The 19,828-nt window shown below is 49.0% G+C and overlaps 1 protein-coding gene across 1 annotated transcript; it reads left to right on the forward strand.

Annotated features, from left to right (window-relative positions):
• Window positions 1-18,596: 18,596 nt before the first annotated feature.
• LOC122153594 (olfactory receptor 14A16-like) lies at window positions 18,597-19,532 on the forward strand. The gene has a single exon (XM_042793995.1). The coding sequence runs from the start codon at window positions 18,597-18,599 to the stop codon at window positions 19,530-19,532; it is 936 nt and encodes a 311-aa protein (XP_042649929.1).
• Window positions 19,533-19,828: the final 296 nt, after the last annotated feature.

Here is a 19,828-nt window from a genome sequence, read left to right on the forward strand (position 1 = left end):
GTCTCATTGAGTGCCAAACTGTCATATGATGGTGGATCTTTTAATGACTTGTCTCGTTGCTTCGCCTCTGCTTTTCAATTAAACTCTGCTCTATGGGTCAATTCATGTTTCAAACAATTGTATGTCAGACCAAGCCCTACGAACACCATTGGTCACCAGTGTCAGTCCTGATAATGATTTATTTTTCCTTCATCCATGTGTCCACCATCATACACTATAAAATTTACAGGAAAAAAAAAAAAAAAAAAAAAAAAAGAATCAGATACTTAATCATGCTTCAGAGTCAATTGTTAAGGTTTCTGGATCTCCAGTTTGTAGACAATGGCTTCTTCATTCTGGTATAATGGATCCAGGCATCTGATTCAGCAATCTTGATTGTGGTGAATGTAGTTAGCAGCACTTGGCAATGTCCCTTCCACTTCTCTTGTAGGGGCTCTGCTGTACAGGTCTTTATGTAGACATAGTCCCCAGGTTGGCAGTCTTATACGGGATTCCACACCACCACACTCCAGAGTCTAACTAAACTTTTTCCAAGGGAAAGTAAGTAATTATACACTTTTTATTTTCTTGGTACATGCATATTTGTATTGGTTTCCAGTGTCTCATATGGTTTTCCGTAAAGTAATTCATAGGGGCTGGCTGACATCTCACTCCTCGGCTGTATTCTAATATGCAGTAATGCCAGTGGGAGTGCTCGAGGCCATTTCAAGTTAGCCTCTTGACATCTTTTGCTAATTTGTCTCTTGAAAGTCTAATTCACTCTTTCTACTTTTCCACTGGATTGTGGTCTCCAGGGAGCATGCAAAACCCAGGTCATCCCTAGAGCTTTGCTCGTGTCCTGCACCACAGTTCCTATAAAATGCGGACTCCTATCTGATGTTATTCCTATAGGCACGTGAAATTTTGGATTATTTCTTATAAAAGCCACTTAACTGTTTCCTTAGCTTGATTTGTGTGACTGGGAAGGGCTTCCGGCCATCCATAAAAAAGTATCCACCCCATCCAGAACATACCGATAACCTTTGCATTTGGGTAATTCTGTCAAACCAATCTGCCAGTAGTCACCAGGTTCTACTCCTGTTTTAAATTTACCCATTTGAACCCTTTTTTGTACCACCGGATTATTCTTTAAACATACTTTGCACTTTGCAGCAACTGATTTAGCCATTTCTAACATCCTTACTGTTACTATGTGCCTCTTCAGGAATGTCACCAGGGCTTCTACACCCTAATGGCATTCCTGATGTTTTACCTGTTAGTATTGCCCTCATAATTAATGGGGGCACAACCACCTGAGCTTCAGCGGTTGTCCACCATCCCTCTGGATTTTTCTCTTAGAAGAAGCACTTAGAAACTGAGCTAATTTCTCATCTTCTTTTGAATATGTTGCTGGTTCTTTAGGGAGAATTACAGTTCTAGTAGGAATTACTGCCATTTGTAACCATCACTGTTTAGCTGAATTATGAGCAGCTGGGTCTGCCAATCTATTTCCTTCTGCTACTTTTGTATTTCCAGAGTGATGCGCTTTACAGATCATGACTGCTATTTGGGCCGGTTCTTGAACCGCCAGTAAGAATTGTAAGATTTCCTTTTGATGCTTAATATTTGCCCCCTGGGAGGACAATAGTCCTCGTTCTTTCCATAGAACTCCATGGACATGGACTACTCCAAAAGCATATTTTGAATCTGTCCATATATTCACTTTCTTTCCTTTGTTTAGTTCCAGAGCTCATGTCGAGACAATCAATTCTGCCTTCTGTGCTGATGTAGCATTGGGCAGTGCATTTGTCTCTGTCACAGTATTTTCAGTTGTTACCACGTATCCTGCGTAGTGAATTCCATTCTGTACAAAGCTACTGCCATCCCTGAACAGGGTCACTCACATTCAGGGTTTTCAAGAGGGACATCCTTCAGGTCTTCTCGGCTGGAATACACGTGCTCAATAGTCGTTATGCAGTCATGCTCGGGTCCTTCTTCTTCCTGTGAAGCACTCAGAAAAACTGCAGGCTTTACAAGGTTAGTTGTTTTTAGGACCACATCATCTTGTTCCGTAAGGATTACCTGATATTTCATCATTCTGCTGTGGATAACCAATACCCCCCTTTTTGTTCCAGCACTGTAACAGCCATATGTGGAACACAAACCGTGAGGATTCTTCCCAAGGTGAGCTTTCTGGCTTCTTGTATCAGTATTCCTGTTGCTGCTACTGCCTGCTGGCAGGAAGGCCATCCTTCGCTCACCGTATCCAGTTCTTTAGAAAAGTACCCCACAGGTCTCTTCCAGCTTCCCATCCTCTGGGTCAGGGCTCCCAGGGCAAGGTGCTGTCCTTCATGGACAAACAACTGGAAGCCTTTAGTTAAATCACGTAATCCTAAAGCTGGTGCTGACATTAGAGCTTGTTTAAGTGTATCAAAGGCCTCTTCTTGTTGTTGACCCCACATGAAAGGAACAGACTTCTGGGCCTCATATAATGTCTTGGATATCAAGCCAATATTCTTAATCCAGAGATGGCGCCACCCATCCATTCCCAAAAATGCTCTTAAGTCATGCACAGTTCAGGGCTCAGGAATGGCACCAAGTATTTCCTTTTGGTCAGTCCCCAACTTCCTCTGTCCCTCTGAAGTCTCAAATCCTAAATATATTACAATTTGGCTTGTTATTTGTGCTTTCTTCTTAGACACCTTATATCCATTAAGTCCAAAAAAGTTTAAGAGTTCAATGGTTACATGAATACAGGTCAACTTTTCTTCAGTATCTACCAAAATGTCATCCATGTACTGTAAGAGCAGGTGTTCTGCTCATGGGGTAACTGTCTTTTTCCTTTGTCCAGATCTCCAATTCCTTCACTAGCTGGATACCAAAGATTGCTGGGCTGTTCTTAAATCCTTGGGGTAGTCGTTTCCACGTCAGTTGTATTTTATACCGTGTTTGTGGGCACTCCCACTCAAAAGCAAACAGTTTACAACTTTTCTGTTCCAGGGGTATGCAATAGAAAGTGTCTTTCAAATCAAGCACTGTAAACCACTGATATGTTTCTTTAAGGGCAGTCAGTAAGGTATACGGATTTGCCACTGCTGGGTGGATGTCTTTCACAATTTGATTTATGGCTTTCAAGTCCTGTATCAATCTATACTCACCCATGGGCTTCTGTGTTGGTAAAATAGAGGTATTATATTCTGACTGACACTCTTCTAAAATCTTATATTCAAGAAGTTATCTTGAATATAATTCCCTGTTATTTGATCTTAAAAGGTTCCTGAACCATTTTGTCCTTTATCATGAGAGACATCACTTGATTAATCAGCCCACATTCTTTTGGCCAACTCCGATGTTGTCTGAGCTGATGCAGGGTGAGGACACGCTTCAGTGGGTGTGTGGGACAGAGCCCAGTCTCCTGGAAGGGAGCTGAGATGTGCAGGTGCAGGAGAGAGGAGGATGGTCTGTGCCCATGGACAGACCGTCAAGGTGTCCCAGGGCATTGATCGGCCCCCAGCCTCTCCCATCAGCCATTTCCAGCTCTGGCCAGTTGATCCAGTTTATGGGTGTTTTTGCTCTGTGGCCATCTCCTTCCTCCTGCTGGTCCTGGTGCCTGTGGCGGGGGAAGAGCCAGCCCTGCCCCAGCCTCTCTTCTTGCGCAGACCTTGGCAGACCCCAGAGTAGGGATGTCTGTGAACCCTTGTGTGGGACACAGTTGGGGCTTGGGAAGGAATGGGAAATGGGTGGGTTGCAAAAGCATGATGGCTGGTAGGGATGGACACTGAGATTTTGCCTAGGGGATCCCGTGGGGGATGTTTCCTCACTCCAAAGACACACCCTGTCCTGTGCAGTGTCAGTTGAGGGGGGACTGTGGGGGCATGTGTTGGGCAGTGGGGCTGCACTGGTGCAGGGATGGGTCACGGGTGGGAGCCACAGCCCAATGCTCAAGAAGTGGAAGCAAGGATAGGCGATGAAGGAGGAATTTAGAAATATGTCCTGAGAGTGAGGGTATGTGTTTACGAAAGACAAAGCACCCCTGGAGCTGATGGGGTCTGCAGGCAACATCAAGAGAAAAATGAAGAGCTTCAGTCCCGGTGTTTGCTTTAAAAGTCTGAACAAGGCACATGCCATTTGCTGCTGAATGGGGAGGGGGTTTCACAGCAGCAGAGACAGGTGGGGATGAGTGAGTCAACACCTTCCTTGCTTTAGACTTTACTAACCAGTTCTCCCAGTCCTCTGCTCAGTGACAGGGCTCCACTTGACAGGCGTCCTCAGCCTGGAGAAGGGATGGCTGAGGGGCACAGCATAGCAAGGGGGGCCTCACCTTCCTCCCCATGAGGCTAGCCAAGCCTTGGAACAAGCACTGGCCACCCTGAGAGACTGTGAAAACCTCCATCCCTTCAGGTTTTCTAGACCTGGATGGACCAAGGTCCAGGAAGCCAAGTCTTACCATATACCTAAACCTGCTTTGAGCAGAGGGGTTTCCCATAGACCTCCCTGAGGTCTATGCTGAGCCTCAGTGATCTTATCCTATGATGTCCTGTCTGATATCTGATCAGCTGATGACACAACAGATGTTTATGAGGCCTGGATCCTCCTGTATTTACATGACCAGCTAAGGCAAGTCAGGTGAACGTCTCCTCCACTCCACTGACTGCAAGGGGAGCCTGGAGGCACCGCCGCAGGCAGCTCTACTTTACCACTGAAGCTCACTGCATCCAGCTTTAACACCCTCAAAGGCCATGGTCTGCTCCCTGAAGCTCCTACTGTAAGGTTTTGGGAATTAGGGAAGCTGAATGCCACCTCTGACTTAACAACAATCCCAGTGTTCATGGACAGCAAGGAGTTTCTGGTGTATTCCCAGTTCATGTGGACTCCACCCACAATAGGGATTTGTCTCCCTTTGTTTAAGACAACCACTGTTTGGGTGTCTGTCCACTCTTGCTCATACAGGCTCTTCTTCCAGTAGACAGTGGGACTTCAACCTCCTCCACTGTAATTCACCCTCACAGCACTTTTATATCACTTGGTTCCTTTGCTGTCTTGGCCTCCGGGAACCTGATCAGCCCTCGCACAGCCTGGGTATTGGCTCACTCCTGGGCACTTCTCTCCGGGTGAGCCCCCTCCGAGGTGAAGTCCCAGGTGTGGTTCTGAGGTGACATGCTGCTCGGTGCCAGGTCTGCTCCAGAGGAGATAGGGCTGAGCAGGGTGTCCCTGAGCGTGGCCGACCCTCCTGCCTGCTGCAGCTGGCCAGGTGGCTGTAACAGAGGGTTCCTCAGAGCCAGCACCCAGACAGGTCCCTGGCACCTGCCCCAGCCCTCCCTTTTCTGCCACAGGCAGATGATGGCTGGCTAGGGCTGGACTCTGACACTCACGTACAATGCAGAACTGGATGATGATGTGAATGTTGAGAACAGCCATGGCTGCAGTGACCATGGCAGGGAAAAAAGCAGCAGAATCACAGCCTTGCTCTGCAGCACAGCACATTCACAACATTGAGCATCTGCTTGGTGGGATCCTGGAGAGCCAAGATCCATGGAGCCCTCTTGGATCTTCAGGGACAACAACATCAAAGCTGGGTGACACATCAGTCTGATGTACTGGGAGTTAAGCAGGGCCTGACCGGAGGCTGGTGGGGATGGCCAAGGATCTTCTGGCTGAAGAGTTCAAATACCAGAAGGCATTACACAGGGGTAGAAGAGGGAACAGGTTGTCCAGGGGGCAGATACAGAGATGACTTTGGGGTACAGGGGTAGAGACAGGAAAGCCAAAGCTCAGCCAGAACTGGAATTAGGAAGGAATGGGGACAGCAACCAGAAGACCTTCTATGGGTTCACTGGAAGTACAAGGAGTTGGCTGAGGAAAATAGTGTCTCCTGGCTCAATGGACCAGCAGATGTAGTGGCAAAGACCTGGAAAAGGCTGAGGAACTCATTGTTTTCCCACTTCCTCCTGGTAAGGTCTATCCCCTGACCTCCCTGGTCCTTGAATATCCTACCAACACCTGTGCTAGCAAGGCTGCCCCCATGGCAGAGGAAGATGTGCCTGGGGAGCACTTACAGCACTTGGGCACACACAGGTCCATGGGACCAGAGGGAATGTGCCTAAGGGTGCTGGGAGAGCTGGCTGGTGTCATTGCAAGGCTGCTCCTGGTCACTTTTGAAATGTCAGGGCAAACAGGGAGTTCTCTGGTGACTGGGCAAAGGCAGGCAGTGCACCCATTTTCATGCAGGGCAAGAACGAGCATCCATGGAACTACAGGCTGGTCAGACAAATCTCAGTCCCTGGGAAGGTGATGGAACAAATCCATTCAAGCAATTCCTTTGCCTACATCCATCAGCTGTTGCTCTCTGAGATGTCCTGGAGTAGCTGAAGTACCCAGGGGGTGCTTGGAAGGGTGACCCAGGACCTTTAAGTACCCTTTTGGTGCATTCTCTGGTCACCAGGAAAAGGATCTCCAGACATCTCTGTTGAGACAAATCCTGTCTGTTCATTGACTAGAAAGGGAAGTTTAGACAACCTGATTTGACATAGACATCTGCATGGACGTGTCTAATGGTGGGAGACCAGTCTCCTCCCTTTCTTCACAGATAACACAGATGTGTTGAGACAAACCCAGTGTGTTTCACTGCAGTTTGTCACCCAGCTCCCCCCTATCAGGTGACACATCCTGCACCTCTTTGTGCAGCCAGTGAGCAGTGTCATGGATGCTCCTGGGTGGGGAGGGGTTTTAGTGGGCTGGGATCTCTGCAAGACATAGAAATATCTTTCTTTCATGCTGCAGGCCTAAGTATGAGAGAAATGTTTAGAAAATGTCAAGAAAAATTAAAAGAAGAAATGAGGAATGATGAAATGCAAAGCAAAATTTTTAATGACATTTCCAACTTTTTTTTTTAATTCTTTGTGCTCCTAGTTGCTTTTAGCTTCATTTTGATATACCGGTCTTTGGGGGATTTCATTACTTTTTTTTTTTCTTTTTTATTACTATATTGAAATAAAGAATATTTCCAGAATCGGCGTGGGGTGTAGCTCCATTAATAGAGATGCCTTAAGTCACAGGGAAAGAGATGTCTGGTACCATTGCAGGTGTCCTGGGACCCTCTGCCCGGCCTCTGTCAGCATCTCCCCAGGGGCTCTGGTCTCCTGCAGACCTTCTGTCCTGTGTGACAGCAGCCAGTCCCAGGGAAATATGACAGACACACCGGGGTGTCTGCAAGGGGCACTCGATGTCCATGGTCAGACAGCTGAGCTCCACCTGGAAAGAGCAAGGTCTGCCACTTTTAAAAAACACCTGAGCACTTTCTCATCAGCTGAGAAGACTGAAAACTTACAATAAAGTGGTGATGTTTTTCCACCATGACCTGATGGGAATTTCTAAGAAGGGTATTAATTAAAGGAGAAGAAGACATATGCTCCTTCCCCAGTGATACCATTGACGGGACCCTGTCCAGGATATCATGCATTTAACCTTCGTAATTTTCCCACCTGTCCAGCTCTAAAGCCATCTTCTCAGCACATTCGCTGGACCTATGTGGTTTCCACTGGTCTCTAGTCTTCCTTTCCCATTAATCTTTGCTCAGTCAGATTCCTATCAACACCCCAGGTTGAAGCTCTGAGCTTCAGGGGCTTAGAAGCCTGTCCTTGTCTTTCAGCAGTCTCATTCTCTCTTCAGCCACCTCCTTCATTCTGTTTGGATCTCTCATTTTCCTTCGATCTGTCTGAGACATTTCTCATCAGGTTACCTCCTGTGGATGGTGAACCTCACTGCAGGCAGCTTCAACTTAGCATCACTTGAAGAGTGTGGGTTATTGTTGCTTAAACTTTACTACGTTTTCCTTCTGTTGGTTTGCAATGAAGAGAAATTCTGCTGTGCCTGTGTGCAGCCAGGTCTCTGAGGAAAGCCAGTGGGAGCTGGTGCAGTGGAGCTGTAACGTCCAGCTGCGGGCCTGGGTGAAGGAATTCTCCTCCTGGAGGAAGGAGAATTGCTGCAAGTGCCAGGGGGACAATGAGAGAAGTGGCAGGGCTGGGGAGGTGAGGAATCAGGCAGTCCATGCAGTGTCTGACCTTCAGCAGGAGCTGGCCCTACCCATCCTGACAGCACTAGGAGACCCTCTGCATCAAGATCAGAGGAGGATGCAATCACTTCTTCTATAAACAGAAAAAGTAATACAGTAAACTTAAACCTAAAAAATACTTCTGTATTAAATGCTCAGTCAAATGTTCCCTTTTACATAAACTCCGGAGACCTCTGCAGTTATCTGTCCAAGCCTTGAAAACTGTAGAAAACAATTGGAAGAGACATGGCTTTTTGCATTTATGAGCCCCATGGTGTCTGTAGTGCTGAGACCATGAGCCTTAGAAACCCAGAGGAGCCTGAGCAAAGGGCTGAAGAAGTCAACATCAGAGGCAACCCCTAAGGTTTCATGGAATGTTGATGGGTCCCAGTGAGGGCCATCAGCACCAAAGCCTCCCCAGGGGCTGGTTAGAGCAGGAAGTTGGAGGTGTCAATAAGAGGCAAACAAACACAATGTTAAGGTGGTTCTGATGCTGAGTAAACCTTCAGGTGTTTAAGCCAAAGTGACAAAGCCTGACCCCCAGCCCCTGGGAAGGGAGATCCTGTCCCTCACACATTGCCCAGGGCTCTTCCTGGGACAGTGTGATGTGGGAATTTGCGGTGTCAAGGACAGGACTATAGTGACAAATATGGGTCTCTCTGGGGTGAGGCCGAGGGGCGTTAAGGTCCTGGTACCATAAGGTTACCGTTTGTCCAGGTAGGCCTTAGTTATGAAGGGAACGGCCAGAGGCAAGGGGGAAAAGACCTTGGCTCTGCTGGGGGCTCTTAGCCTTGCCAGAGCCTTCAGTTGTCTTTCCCACAGGCTGTCCTCAGTGTCCCACACCTGCAGCTCTTTCCCTGCAGACTCTCAACATCAGCCTTTCTTCCCCACCTCCCTCTCACCTGAGCATCTCACTGCCCTCACTGGTAGAGAATAGAATAGACGAGGCTATTTCAGTTGGGAGGGAGCTGCAACGATCATCTAGTCCAACTGCCTGACCCATTCAGGGCTGACCAAGTTACAGCATGGTATTAACGGCATTGGCCAAATGCCTCTTAAACACTGACCACCCTGGGGCATCGACCACCTTTCTGGGAAGCCTGTTCCAGTGTTTGTCCACCCACTCGGTAAAACAAATGCTTCCTCATGTCCAGTCTAAATCTCCCCTGGCACAGCATTGAACCATTCCCACATGTCCTATCACTGGATACCAGGGAGAAGAGATCAGCACCTCCCACCCCATGTCCCCCCCTCAGGAAGCTGCAGAGAGCAATGAGGTCACTCCTCAGCCTCCTCCTCTCCAAACCAGACAAACCCAAACTCCTCAGTCACTCCTCATAGCACATTCCCTCCAGCCCTGTCACAGGCTTTGTTGCCCTCCTCTGGATGCATTCGAGGACCTTCACATCCTTCTCAAACTGTGAGGCACAGAACTGCACACAGTGTCGAAGGTGAGGACGCACCAATGCTGAGTATCTATCCCTCCTCCTGGTTGTTCCTTGAAACACAAAGCTGTGGGCTCTTCCAGACTCCCTCTGGGTGACTTGTTGCAGCACAGCACTGCCCTTGGGGTGACATTTCTTTCTCTTTGTCTCCATTCTCTACCTCCCCTGCTGTACTTTTTTCTGTTATATCTTTCTCATGCTGTTTTCTGACATGTGGAAACACACTTTACAACTCACAAAGAGTTATAAAGCAGGTATGTTTATTGCAGTGATGGGTGCAAGGGTGATCTCTCCTCCAAGCTTGTACACCGTATCATGAAGCAGGCATCATTTATGATACAAAAACATGCATATTCGTTAGTATAGGCTGGGTTATTACAATTAGTTCTAAGAATAGGTGTGATTATTGTAATTATTTCTGGGAATTCATTATCCTAAGTCTCCTCCTCTTGCCACATGCGTACTGCCATCCGGTGGTCGTGGGCCGGGGTCTTTTGGAGGAAGGCTCGTGGTCTTCTTCACCATGTACTCTAAATCTTTGTCCCAGAATGCTGAGTTACCTCAACCAGTAACTGCAGAACTGGCTCCAGCCAGATGGCTCCTTCTTGCAGACGCCTTAATTAACAGATGGATATCCTGTTATCTATGGAGGCCTCTTGTAAAGACGTTTCCTGTTATCTTTCAAGGTCTTTTGCAACCAAGTATCCCGTTATCTTGCTAGTTATTTTGCTAAGCGTTTATTTTCTAGATCAAGTCCCCCCTTCTCTTTTACCCTTGCAAATTCTTTTGCTATATGGCACCATTCCTTTTAGCAAAATACTTGCCATTTTCAATGTTTTGCTGTAATTTGTGTTTCTTCCACTCCTCATCGGTATTCCCAGTTTGTTTATCCATCCACATAAATCATTGCAACACACAACAGACCAATAATCCTAATACAATAATCACGATAACTGCAACAAAAAGCTACTTAAGCTTTGTGACATTAGGTAGCCAAGAGGTGAGCTTTTCCCAGAGGTTAGAAAACCCATACGAGGTATCATCCAGGGATACCTGATGTAAGACTTTTGAGTGTTCCCAAATCTTCTGAAGGTCAATCTCTGTTCTACTTGATTCATCTACATAAATACAACAGCTTGTATTGATCAAGGTGCACACCCTTCCCATGTGAGCTGTGATTATATCTAGAGCCGTTCTGTTTTGAATGTCTACTCCCTTCAGGGATTTTACCTCCTGGTCTAAACATAAAAGGGCATCAGTAGTTGCGTTTGCTATTATTTCCATTTCTGCCAAAATATTTACCATGGCTTTTTCAATCTCACGAACTCCAAACCAGGGTAAGAACCACTGTGTGAAGCTATGAAACCCTAACGGTTTCTCTATAAGCGGGTTATAAGCTCCCTGTCTTACCCTTTTCCATGGTGACCTCAAAACACCATTTGGGGCATGGGACTGGTTAAATATTTTCTCCTGGGGTATCCTTCTTTCATATTTTCCTTCTCTAGAGCCAAAACCATTGGGTCTTGTGGGCTCCTTAATCCACAATCAGTTTGATACTCAGGGTGATTTCGGAGTGTCTGCATATGAGACCTGACCTCATCCCACTTTCCTTCTCTCCTCAAAACCAACATCAGTTGCAACAAAGTATTATAATTCAAGGTTCCATTAAAGGGCCATTTCCCCCTGTCATCTAATTTATACAGGGGCCACCACTGGATACAGTATTTAGTTAATGTCCTTTTATTCACAATTCCACCTGGTGTTCCTCTGATTTCCTTCCAATGGGCTAAGATGCAGCCCAGAGGGATCTTTTTCAGTATACCCCCACTCGGTTTCCCTCCCATATTGTTAGCCGGGAGGGCTTATCCACATTCTGCTTCTATTGCCTCTGTAAGTTTCCTAGGTTCCCACAATACGTTCTTCTAAGCTGACCCGAGCGCTCAATTCTGTCCCAGTCAGACCACTTCCCTTGACATTTACTACACCAGAAATCGTCTCCAAATTCCACCCAGACGTCTTGTCCACAACCAAAGCATTCCAAAACAAAGATTGGATTACAAGAAAAATCCTCGGGTCTGTGTATGGGACACCAAAAGTTAACCACAGGCTCAAACAATCCTGTTTTAAAATCTGACATACACTTCGTTCGCTTCTTTCGCCTCCGGCCTCTCTCCTCGTGGAGGACATGGAAGCGGGGATCAGAACTCCGCACTCACTTCGCAGCTGTGCTGCGTTTCACTTCTCTCATGCAGGCATACAGGCACACAGACACGCAGTTACACACAGGGCCCCTGTCCTGGTTCGGGCTGGAATAGAGTTCCTGTTCATTTTGGCAGCGGGAGGAGTGCTGCAGCACACTGAGATTCCAGAGGCTCTCCAGGTCCGAGAGCCCTTGCCTGTGTGCGGGGGTGGGGGGAGCACAGCTGGAGTGCTGGGCCCCGATTGGCCGATATCCCATGTCATGTGACATTCCGCTCACTATATAAAGGAAGGAGTGGGTCAGAAGGGGCTCTCACTTCCGGGAGTGTTGCCGCAGGGTCTTTGTGTTTGGGATCGCTGGCCGGGAGCAGGTGGGTGTTGGTCAGTGAGTGGTGAGCAGGTGTATTGTACGTTACCCATTCATCATGTCACCATATTATTCTATTACTGTTATTAAACTGTTTTTATCTCAACCCGTGAGTCTTCCTTTACCCTACAATTCCCTCCCCATTCCCAAGTCGGGGGGAGGGTGGGTGAGCAGCTGCGTAGCGTTTAGCTGCTGACCAGGTTTAAACCACGACCACTCACACAGGTTATCCATGAATGTGATACACATGCTGCAATCAGGCAAGCCAAGAGGTTAAAACCTCTTTGGTATCGAGGGCTATGGTTAAAATATAGATATGGGGAGGCCTGGCAGAGTGATTACATCACGCTTCCACAATACTTGGCATGTCAAACTTTATGTGCTCACAATGGTGGAAGCAACTACCGGATGGTTGGAGACATAGGCTGTGCCCCATGCCACTGCCCAGAACACTATTCTGGGCCTTGAAAAACAAGTCCTGTGGCAACATGGTACCCCAGAAAGAATTGAGTCAGCTAATGGCACTCATTTTTTAAATAATCTCATAAACACCTGGATAAAAGAACATGGCATTGAGGGGGTATATCACATCCCCTACCATGCTCCAGCCTCTGGGAAAATTGAGTGGTACAATGGGCTACTAAAGACCATGCTGAGAGCAATGAGAAGAGGAACTTTTAAACACTGGGACAGACATTTAGCAAAGCCCACCTGGTTGGTCAATACTAGAGGATCTATCAACCAGGTTGGCTCTGCCCAGTCAAACATTCTACATACTGCAGATGGAGGTAGAGTCCCGGTAGTGCACCTTAAGAACATGCTGGGGAAGACTATTTGGGTTACTCCTACTTCAGGTAAAAGTAAGCCCATACGTGGAATTTCCTTTGCCCAAGGACCTGGATACACTTGGTGGGCAATGCAGAAGGACGAGGAAGTCCGATGTGTGCCTCAAGGGGACTTAATGTTAGGTGAAAATAGCCAATAAACTGTATTACATTAATCACCAAACAACCCTATAAATGCATTGCTATGGTTGACACATATTATGCTAATGGCATCATATTCATGAAGAAAAACACGAACTTGGATAAAGTCACGATTAGTTTCAGCAACTGATACCCAGCGACTGCTGCAGACTGAATACAGACAGCGTCAGATGCATCAGCCACCAGCTCCAACTGCAACAGAGACTGCATGCCATCCTCCTGCCAGGCCGAAGGACACCTGTGCCCTACCAACTGAGAATCCCTCCTCCTGCCTTAAGAGACTGTTAGGACAGATGGAACCTGAAGCTATGGACCAAATGAACTCACGATACATTCTGCAGTATATAGACTGCAAGGACCAAGTGCACCCAGGTCCTTGGGCAAAGGTAGTTCCACCTATGGGCTTACCATGGCCCATGGGCTAAGGGAATTATATCTGTGTGCACATGCCTAAGACCAGGGAAGAGGACAGTAATTAATTAGACTGTATTAGGAAATATGGAACCCGAGGATAATACAAAGGATATGGAATAAGGGGTGGACACGGTCCTGGTTCAGACTGGAATAGAGTTCCTGTTCCTTTTTGGTAGCTGTAGGAGTGCTGATGCACACGGAGATTTCAGGGACTCTCCAGCTCCCCGTGTCCTGCCTGTGCACAGGCTCACAAGGAGCAGAGAGGTAACACAGATGGAGCAGCGGGCCTGGATTGGCCAATATTCCATGTCATGTGATGTTACGCTCACCATATAAAGGAGGGGTGGGCGGGAAGGGGCACACTCTCACTTTTGGGATTGTGGTCGCAGCATCTTTGTGTTTCAGGATTGCTGGCTGGGAGCCGGCTGAGTTTAAGTCGGCGGGTGGTGAGCAATTGCACTGTACATTACCTGTTCATACTGCCACCATATTATTTTATTACAATTATTCAACTGTTCCTATCTCAACCCATGAGTCTCCCTTTGCCCCTCTGCTTCCTTCCCCATTCCCAGGTGGGAGCTGTGTGGTGTTTGGCTGCCGACCAGGCTCAGACCATGAGTTACACCCACTGACATACACACCAACATGACATGCACACACACCCGTCTTGCCTGTTGCTGGCCTCACCAAAGAACAGTTGGAAGGGCAACTGACGTCATCTACGTGGACTTGTGCAAAGCACTTGACACGGTCCCACATGACATGCTCGTCTATAAGTTGGAGAGACAGTGATTTGGCGGATAGACCACTCGGTGGATAAAGAATTGGTTGGATGGTCACACTCCAAGTGCTGAGGTCACAGTCTCAATGTCCAATTGGAGAACAGAGATGAGTGTCATTCCTCAGGGGTTGGAGTTGGGGCTGGTATTGATTGACATCTTTGTCTCTGTCATGGACAGTGGGATAGAGTGGCTGGAGAAGTAGACCCATACAAACCTCATGAAGTTCAACAGGGCCAAGTTCAAGGTCCTACCCATGGCTTGGGACAACCTCACATACAAGTAGATGCTGGGCAAGGAGTGGATTGAGAGCAGCTCTGCGGAGAAGAACTTAGGGGTGGTAGTTCATGGAAAACTAGCTGTGAAGTAGCAATGTGCACTCGCAGGCCAGAAAACCAACCGTGTCCTGGGCTACATCAAGGGAAGCATGGCCAGCAGGTCAAGGTGGGGGATTCTCCCATTCTGCACTGCTCTCATGTGACTGGCCCTGTAGTCTGGTTTTCAGCTCTTGTGATCCAAACATAAAAAGGACATGGACATGCTCAAGCAGGTCCAGAGGAGGCCGTGAAGATGACTGGGGGGTGACAGCACCTCCTTTGTGAGGACAGGCTGAGAGAGTTTGTTTTGTTCAGACTGAAGAAGAAAAGGCTCCAAGGGAGAAATTCTAGTGGCCTTCCAGGACTTAAACAGGGCTACAGGAAAGATGGGGAGGGACTATTTATCAGGGATTGCAGGGATAGGACAAAGGGTAATGGGTTTAAACTGAAAGAGGGTAGATTTAGATTAAATAAAAGGAGGAAATTCTTTACTATGAGGATGGTGAAACACTGGAAGAGGTTGCCCAGAGAAGTGGTGAATTGCCCCTCCCTGGAACTGCTCTAGGCAACCTGTTCCTGTATCTCAGCATCCTCATCGTAAAACATTTCTTCCTTATTTCAAATCTAAATCTACCCTATTTCATTTTAACACCATTGCTGCTTATCCTTCTAATACAGATCCTGGTGAAAAGTATCACTCCATCTTTCTTGACCTGTAACCACTATGTTTTCATCTCCAAACACCTTTGAGAGTGCCCAGACATCACCCCAAGATGGGGTTTAGAGGACTCAAGCACATGTCCAATATGCTTAGATATAAACATTCCGAGCTAAGTGTTGTGGAGACTTGGGACAGTCTAGGAGTAGCCCAAGAACCCTTGAAGGGTGGTTTGAGAGACGGTGGACTTTTTCTTCATAGTGGAAAACAGCATGAGAAAGAAATAATGTCATACTGTGCAGCTGGGGAAGTCCAGACTGGACAACAGGATAAATGTTGTGGTGCAACACATGACCCAGGAGGAGTATGGATCAGAACAAGGCTTTGTTTTTCAAGGAAGAGCCAGGGAGGATGGTGAGAGATCAGGAAAGGAAGGAAGATGCTCAGGAGGAGCAAGGTGAGAGAGCTGGGGGGATGAGGACAGCCTGCAGGGAAAGAGGCGCAGGGGATGCAACTCCATAAGACAGCCTGTGGTGGAGATGACAGAGGGCTGTGGGAAAGCTGAAAGCCCCCAGTAAAGTCAACCCCATCACGATTTTGGCTATGGCTGTTGTCCCTGCCACTGATGCCTGTGAGGAGGCACAGTCCCTTGCAGCACGGGGGCCTCATGGCCTCCTTGTGCATCCTCAGGAGCCTGGGAGGTGCACATCTCCATAGCCCCTACCCCAGGAAGAGCCCTGAGGAATGTGGGAGGGACAGGATCTCCCTTCCCAGGGGCTGGGGGTCATGGCTTGGCCATTTGGTTAATGGGCTTAGGGCTTGGAACTTTGGATAATGCAACAAATTGAGGATTACTCAGCATCAGAGACACCTTTTCCTCTTTGTTCCCGACTTCTCATAACTGCCTTCAGATTTCTGCTCTAACAGGACACTGGGGAGGCTTTGTCAATAGTGTCCTCAGTGGATACAATTAAAGTCAAAGAAACTTTGGAGTTTGAATAAACTTTGAATTCTTCAGAGGTTTCGTCAGTCTTCTCTGTGCCTGATGTTCATGGAGTTGGCACCAAACCCTCCTGAGGGGTCATTAAAGTGCCTTGGGCTGTTGCTGTGGTGCTGAGCTGGGCCGGGCTCCTGGGCCGGAGGGAGCTCCTGGCAAGTGGGCAGCGCTGCAGAGAGACAGCTCTGCCCAGGAGCAGCTCCTCTGCAAAGCGCAGCAGGGCTGAGGGCACTGCCTGCAGGCACTCAGGGCAGAGCAGCGAGGCACACACAGCTTCAAGGCAGCCTGGGCTGGGAGGCTGCTGAGAGCTCCGAGGAGGAGAAAGCGTCAGGGCCCTGGCCACAGTAAGTCTGGGGGTGCAGGGCAATGCAGCTGCAGCTCGGGGAGGGATCTGGGGAAGGCGGCAGAGCCGCCAGGAATCTGCCTCCTGCCTAAAGGAGGAGGAGGAGGAGGAGGAGTAGCTGCTCCTGAGCTCGGCTTCCCTGGTGCCCCCTGCGAGGGCCAGGGCATGAGGGCTGCCTTCTGGCGGGGCCGGCTGCAGGGGTGTGCAGCCGGGTGTGCAGGCAGGGGTGCCCAGGGCTGTCCTTCCCAGCAGGGTCCCTGCACCCCAGGGGGCTGTGTGCTGGGGCAGGGACTCTGCCGCCTGCCAGGGTCAGCACTCAGCCTGCCCGGGGAGCTCCCCATGGCGCTGTGGGGAGAAGCTGTGGGGGGAAGGAGAGACCCCCGCCAGGGCAGGCTCCTTCTGCTCTCCAGAGGCTGCTGCTGCGTGGATCAGGGATGCTCATAGCTCCAGATCATTCCCAGCTCATTTCCCAGGGAACTCGTCACAAGTACTTTCATCTCAGAGATATTCTGTTTCTGTCTGTTCTTTCTGGACTCTCTGCTTCTACTTTTCTGTGGCCTCAATCTTTCTATCTCTATCAGCTGTGCAGATGACAGCGGGGGCTGAAATTCTTAAGCTGTAACAGTGAGGTTCACTAGGAACCTCAGCAAGTGCCTTCATGCCCCAGTAGCCCACAGAACACACCAGCATCACCTTTCCATTTTCATCAGGGTTTGGGTGGGCTGTGCTTTTACCCCTGTACACACGGAGTGGCTGCATGGCAGAGCTGTGCTCACAGGGGCTGGGGTGGAGACTGTGAGCACTGGCAGGGAGGAAACATGGGCTCAAAGACAGAACTGCCAGCCTGGACAGCTCGAGGCAGTGGATACCTGGGCAGGGAGGGAGGGAAATGCTAAGGGAAACCCTGCTTCAGGGCAGACTCCTTCCCTGAGCAACACTCCTCTTGTCTCCTCTGCCACCCAGCACAGCCCTTAGCCCGTGGCTCCTGGCCGTTAGTCACCTCCTGGCCCAGCAGCCCAGCAGAAGGGATGAAGTGCATCTCTGCTGCCAGGGGCCCAGTTCCCGCTGAGCAGGGCCTGAGGGCGACTGTCCTGCATTGCTGCTGTCTGGGAGGTGCTGTGCAGAGCTGCCGAAGGGAAAGGCTTTCCTGAGTGCCCGTCTGTCCCTCTCCTTGCCTTGCTCAGATGCCCTTGGTGTTGCTGACAGGCTCTCTGGGAAGGGGGGTTCCAGCTGCAGAGTCAGGCACAGAGCTTGTGAGCCCTCCTCTGCAGATGTGCCCCCAGCAATGAGGTGTCCCAGCTTTCCTCTAACCTGTGAAGCTCTGGGCAATGCAGTCTGTGAGGCTGGGCCAGGAGCTGGCTCTCCCTGAAGAATTTTCCATGGTTCAGACCCTTGGCTCTCTCCTTGGGGTGTCCATCCCAGCTGTCTGCTGCTTCCAGGAGACTCTGTGAGCTGTGGGTGTCATTGGCTAAAGTGGGGTGCTGAGACTTGGAGAAAGGGTGAGTCATTTGGTGCTCTGCAGTGGATCCCTCTGCTCTCAGCTGTGCCTGGTTGCTTTTCAGATTAACATGTGCTTGTGAAGGCTCTCAGACTCAGAAAAATGCAAGTCCAGGGCAGCTGAGAACAAGACAGAAAGACAGACCAGCTGCCCTCACTCTGCACTAAGGCACAGAAAATCCTCTTGCCTCACTCGACTCACTCTGCTCTCCCTGAGTGCAGCAGAAAACCCTCTCAGCCTGTCTTCTGCTTTCCCCATTCCTCACCACTGATAGAGCAAATGCTGACAAGCCCTTCTGGGTTAGGGCAGGTTTTTGTGACAGAGTCACACAAAGAGCTAACTCCTTGGCAGACAGCATGCAAAAACCCTTCCCCTCATGAAATGCTTGTCCAGCACCTACCACAGCTCCAGCTACAGAGCTGAAGGAAGATCTCAAAAAAGCAGGATGCCATGTAGTGACAGGGATGGGATAAGGACAGTGGTGTTGATATTTATAGGAGAAATATACCCTAATGTGTTGTCATCTTTCCTCCTTGAACAGGCTCATATGTCCAGACAAAGCAAATGTTAAATAACAGATCCATCACCCACTTCCTCCTCCTGGCATTTGCAGACACACGGGAGCTGCAGCTCTTGCACTTCTGGCTCTTCCTGGGCATCTACCTGGCTGCCCTCCTGGGCAATGTCCTCATCATCACCGCCATCGCCTGCGACCACCACCTCCACACCCCCATGTACTTCTTCCTCCTCAACCTCTCCCTGCTCGACCTGGGCTCCATCTCCACCACTCTCCCCAAAGCCATGGCCAATTCCCTCTGGGACACCAGGGCCATCTCCTACCCAGGATGTGCTGCCCAGATCTTTTTCTTTATTTTCTTCATTTCAGCAGAGTTTTTTCTTCTCACCATCATGGCCTATGACCGCTACGTTGCCATCTGCCAACCCCTGCACTACGGGACCCTCCTGGGCAGCAGAGCTTGTGTCCACATGGCAGCAGCTGCCTGGGGCACTGGGCTGCTCTATTCACTCCTGCACACTGCCAACACATTTTCCCTACCCTTCTGCCGAGGTAATGCTGTGGACCAGTTCTTCTGTGAAATCCCCCAGATCCTCAAGCTCTCTTGCTCAGACTCCTACCTCAGGGAAGTTGGGCTCCTTGTGGTTAGTGTCTGTTTAGGATTTGGGTGTTTTGTTTTCATAGTGCTGTCCTATGTGGAGATCTTCAGGGTTGTGCTGAGGATCCCCTCTGAGCAGGGATGGCACAAATCTTTTTCCAAGTGTCTCCCTCACCTGACCGTGGTCTTCCTGTTAATCAGCACTTCATTTTTTGCTTACCTGAAACCCCCCTCCATCTCTTCCCCATCCCTGGACCTGGTGGTGTCCTTTCTGTACTCAGTGATGCCTCCATCCGTGAACCCCCTCATCTACAGCATGAGGAACCAGGAGATGAAGGACGCACTGAAGAAGCTGATTCAGTCAGTTGTCTCTCAGCAGGAATAAGCTGCCCATGTCTCTTCAGAAGTAATTTCCAATTCGACTCCGAATCCTTCTGTGCTGTGAGCCCTTTATTTGTGACAATCTTGTTTGTTCCAAAATGTCTTCATCCACTCTTCTTCCTCAGAAACATGAACCAGCCCCTCTGACCCAGAGCCCTTTGTGTGTATATCTAATTGGACAGTACAGCTGGCCTCCCATTAAACATATCCATAATAAAAGGGTATTTTTTCAGTGCCGATGTCTGGAGGTTGATCTGTTCTTCCCAAGCTGAGGTCAGGAACAGGCTGAAGGAATTGCCC

Source organism: Tyto alba, unplaced genomic scaffold (assembly GCF_018691265.1).
Source record: "Tyto alba isolate M040663 unplaced genomic scaffold, T.alba_DEE_v4.0 Super-Scaffold_200000175, whole genome shotgun sequence".
NCBI lineage: Eukaryota > Metazoa > Chordata > Aves > Strigiformes > Tytonidae > Tyto > Tyto alba.

Excerpts from the sequence above, each read along its gene's own strand:
- LOC122153594 (XM_042793995.1), top strand. The coding sequence starts at position 18,597 with ATGTTAAATAACAGATCCATCACCCACTTCCTCCTCCTGGCATTTGCA.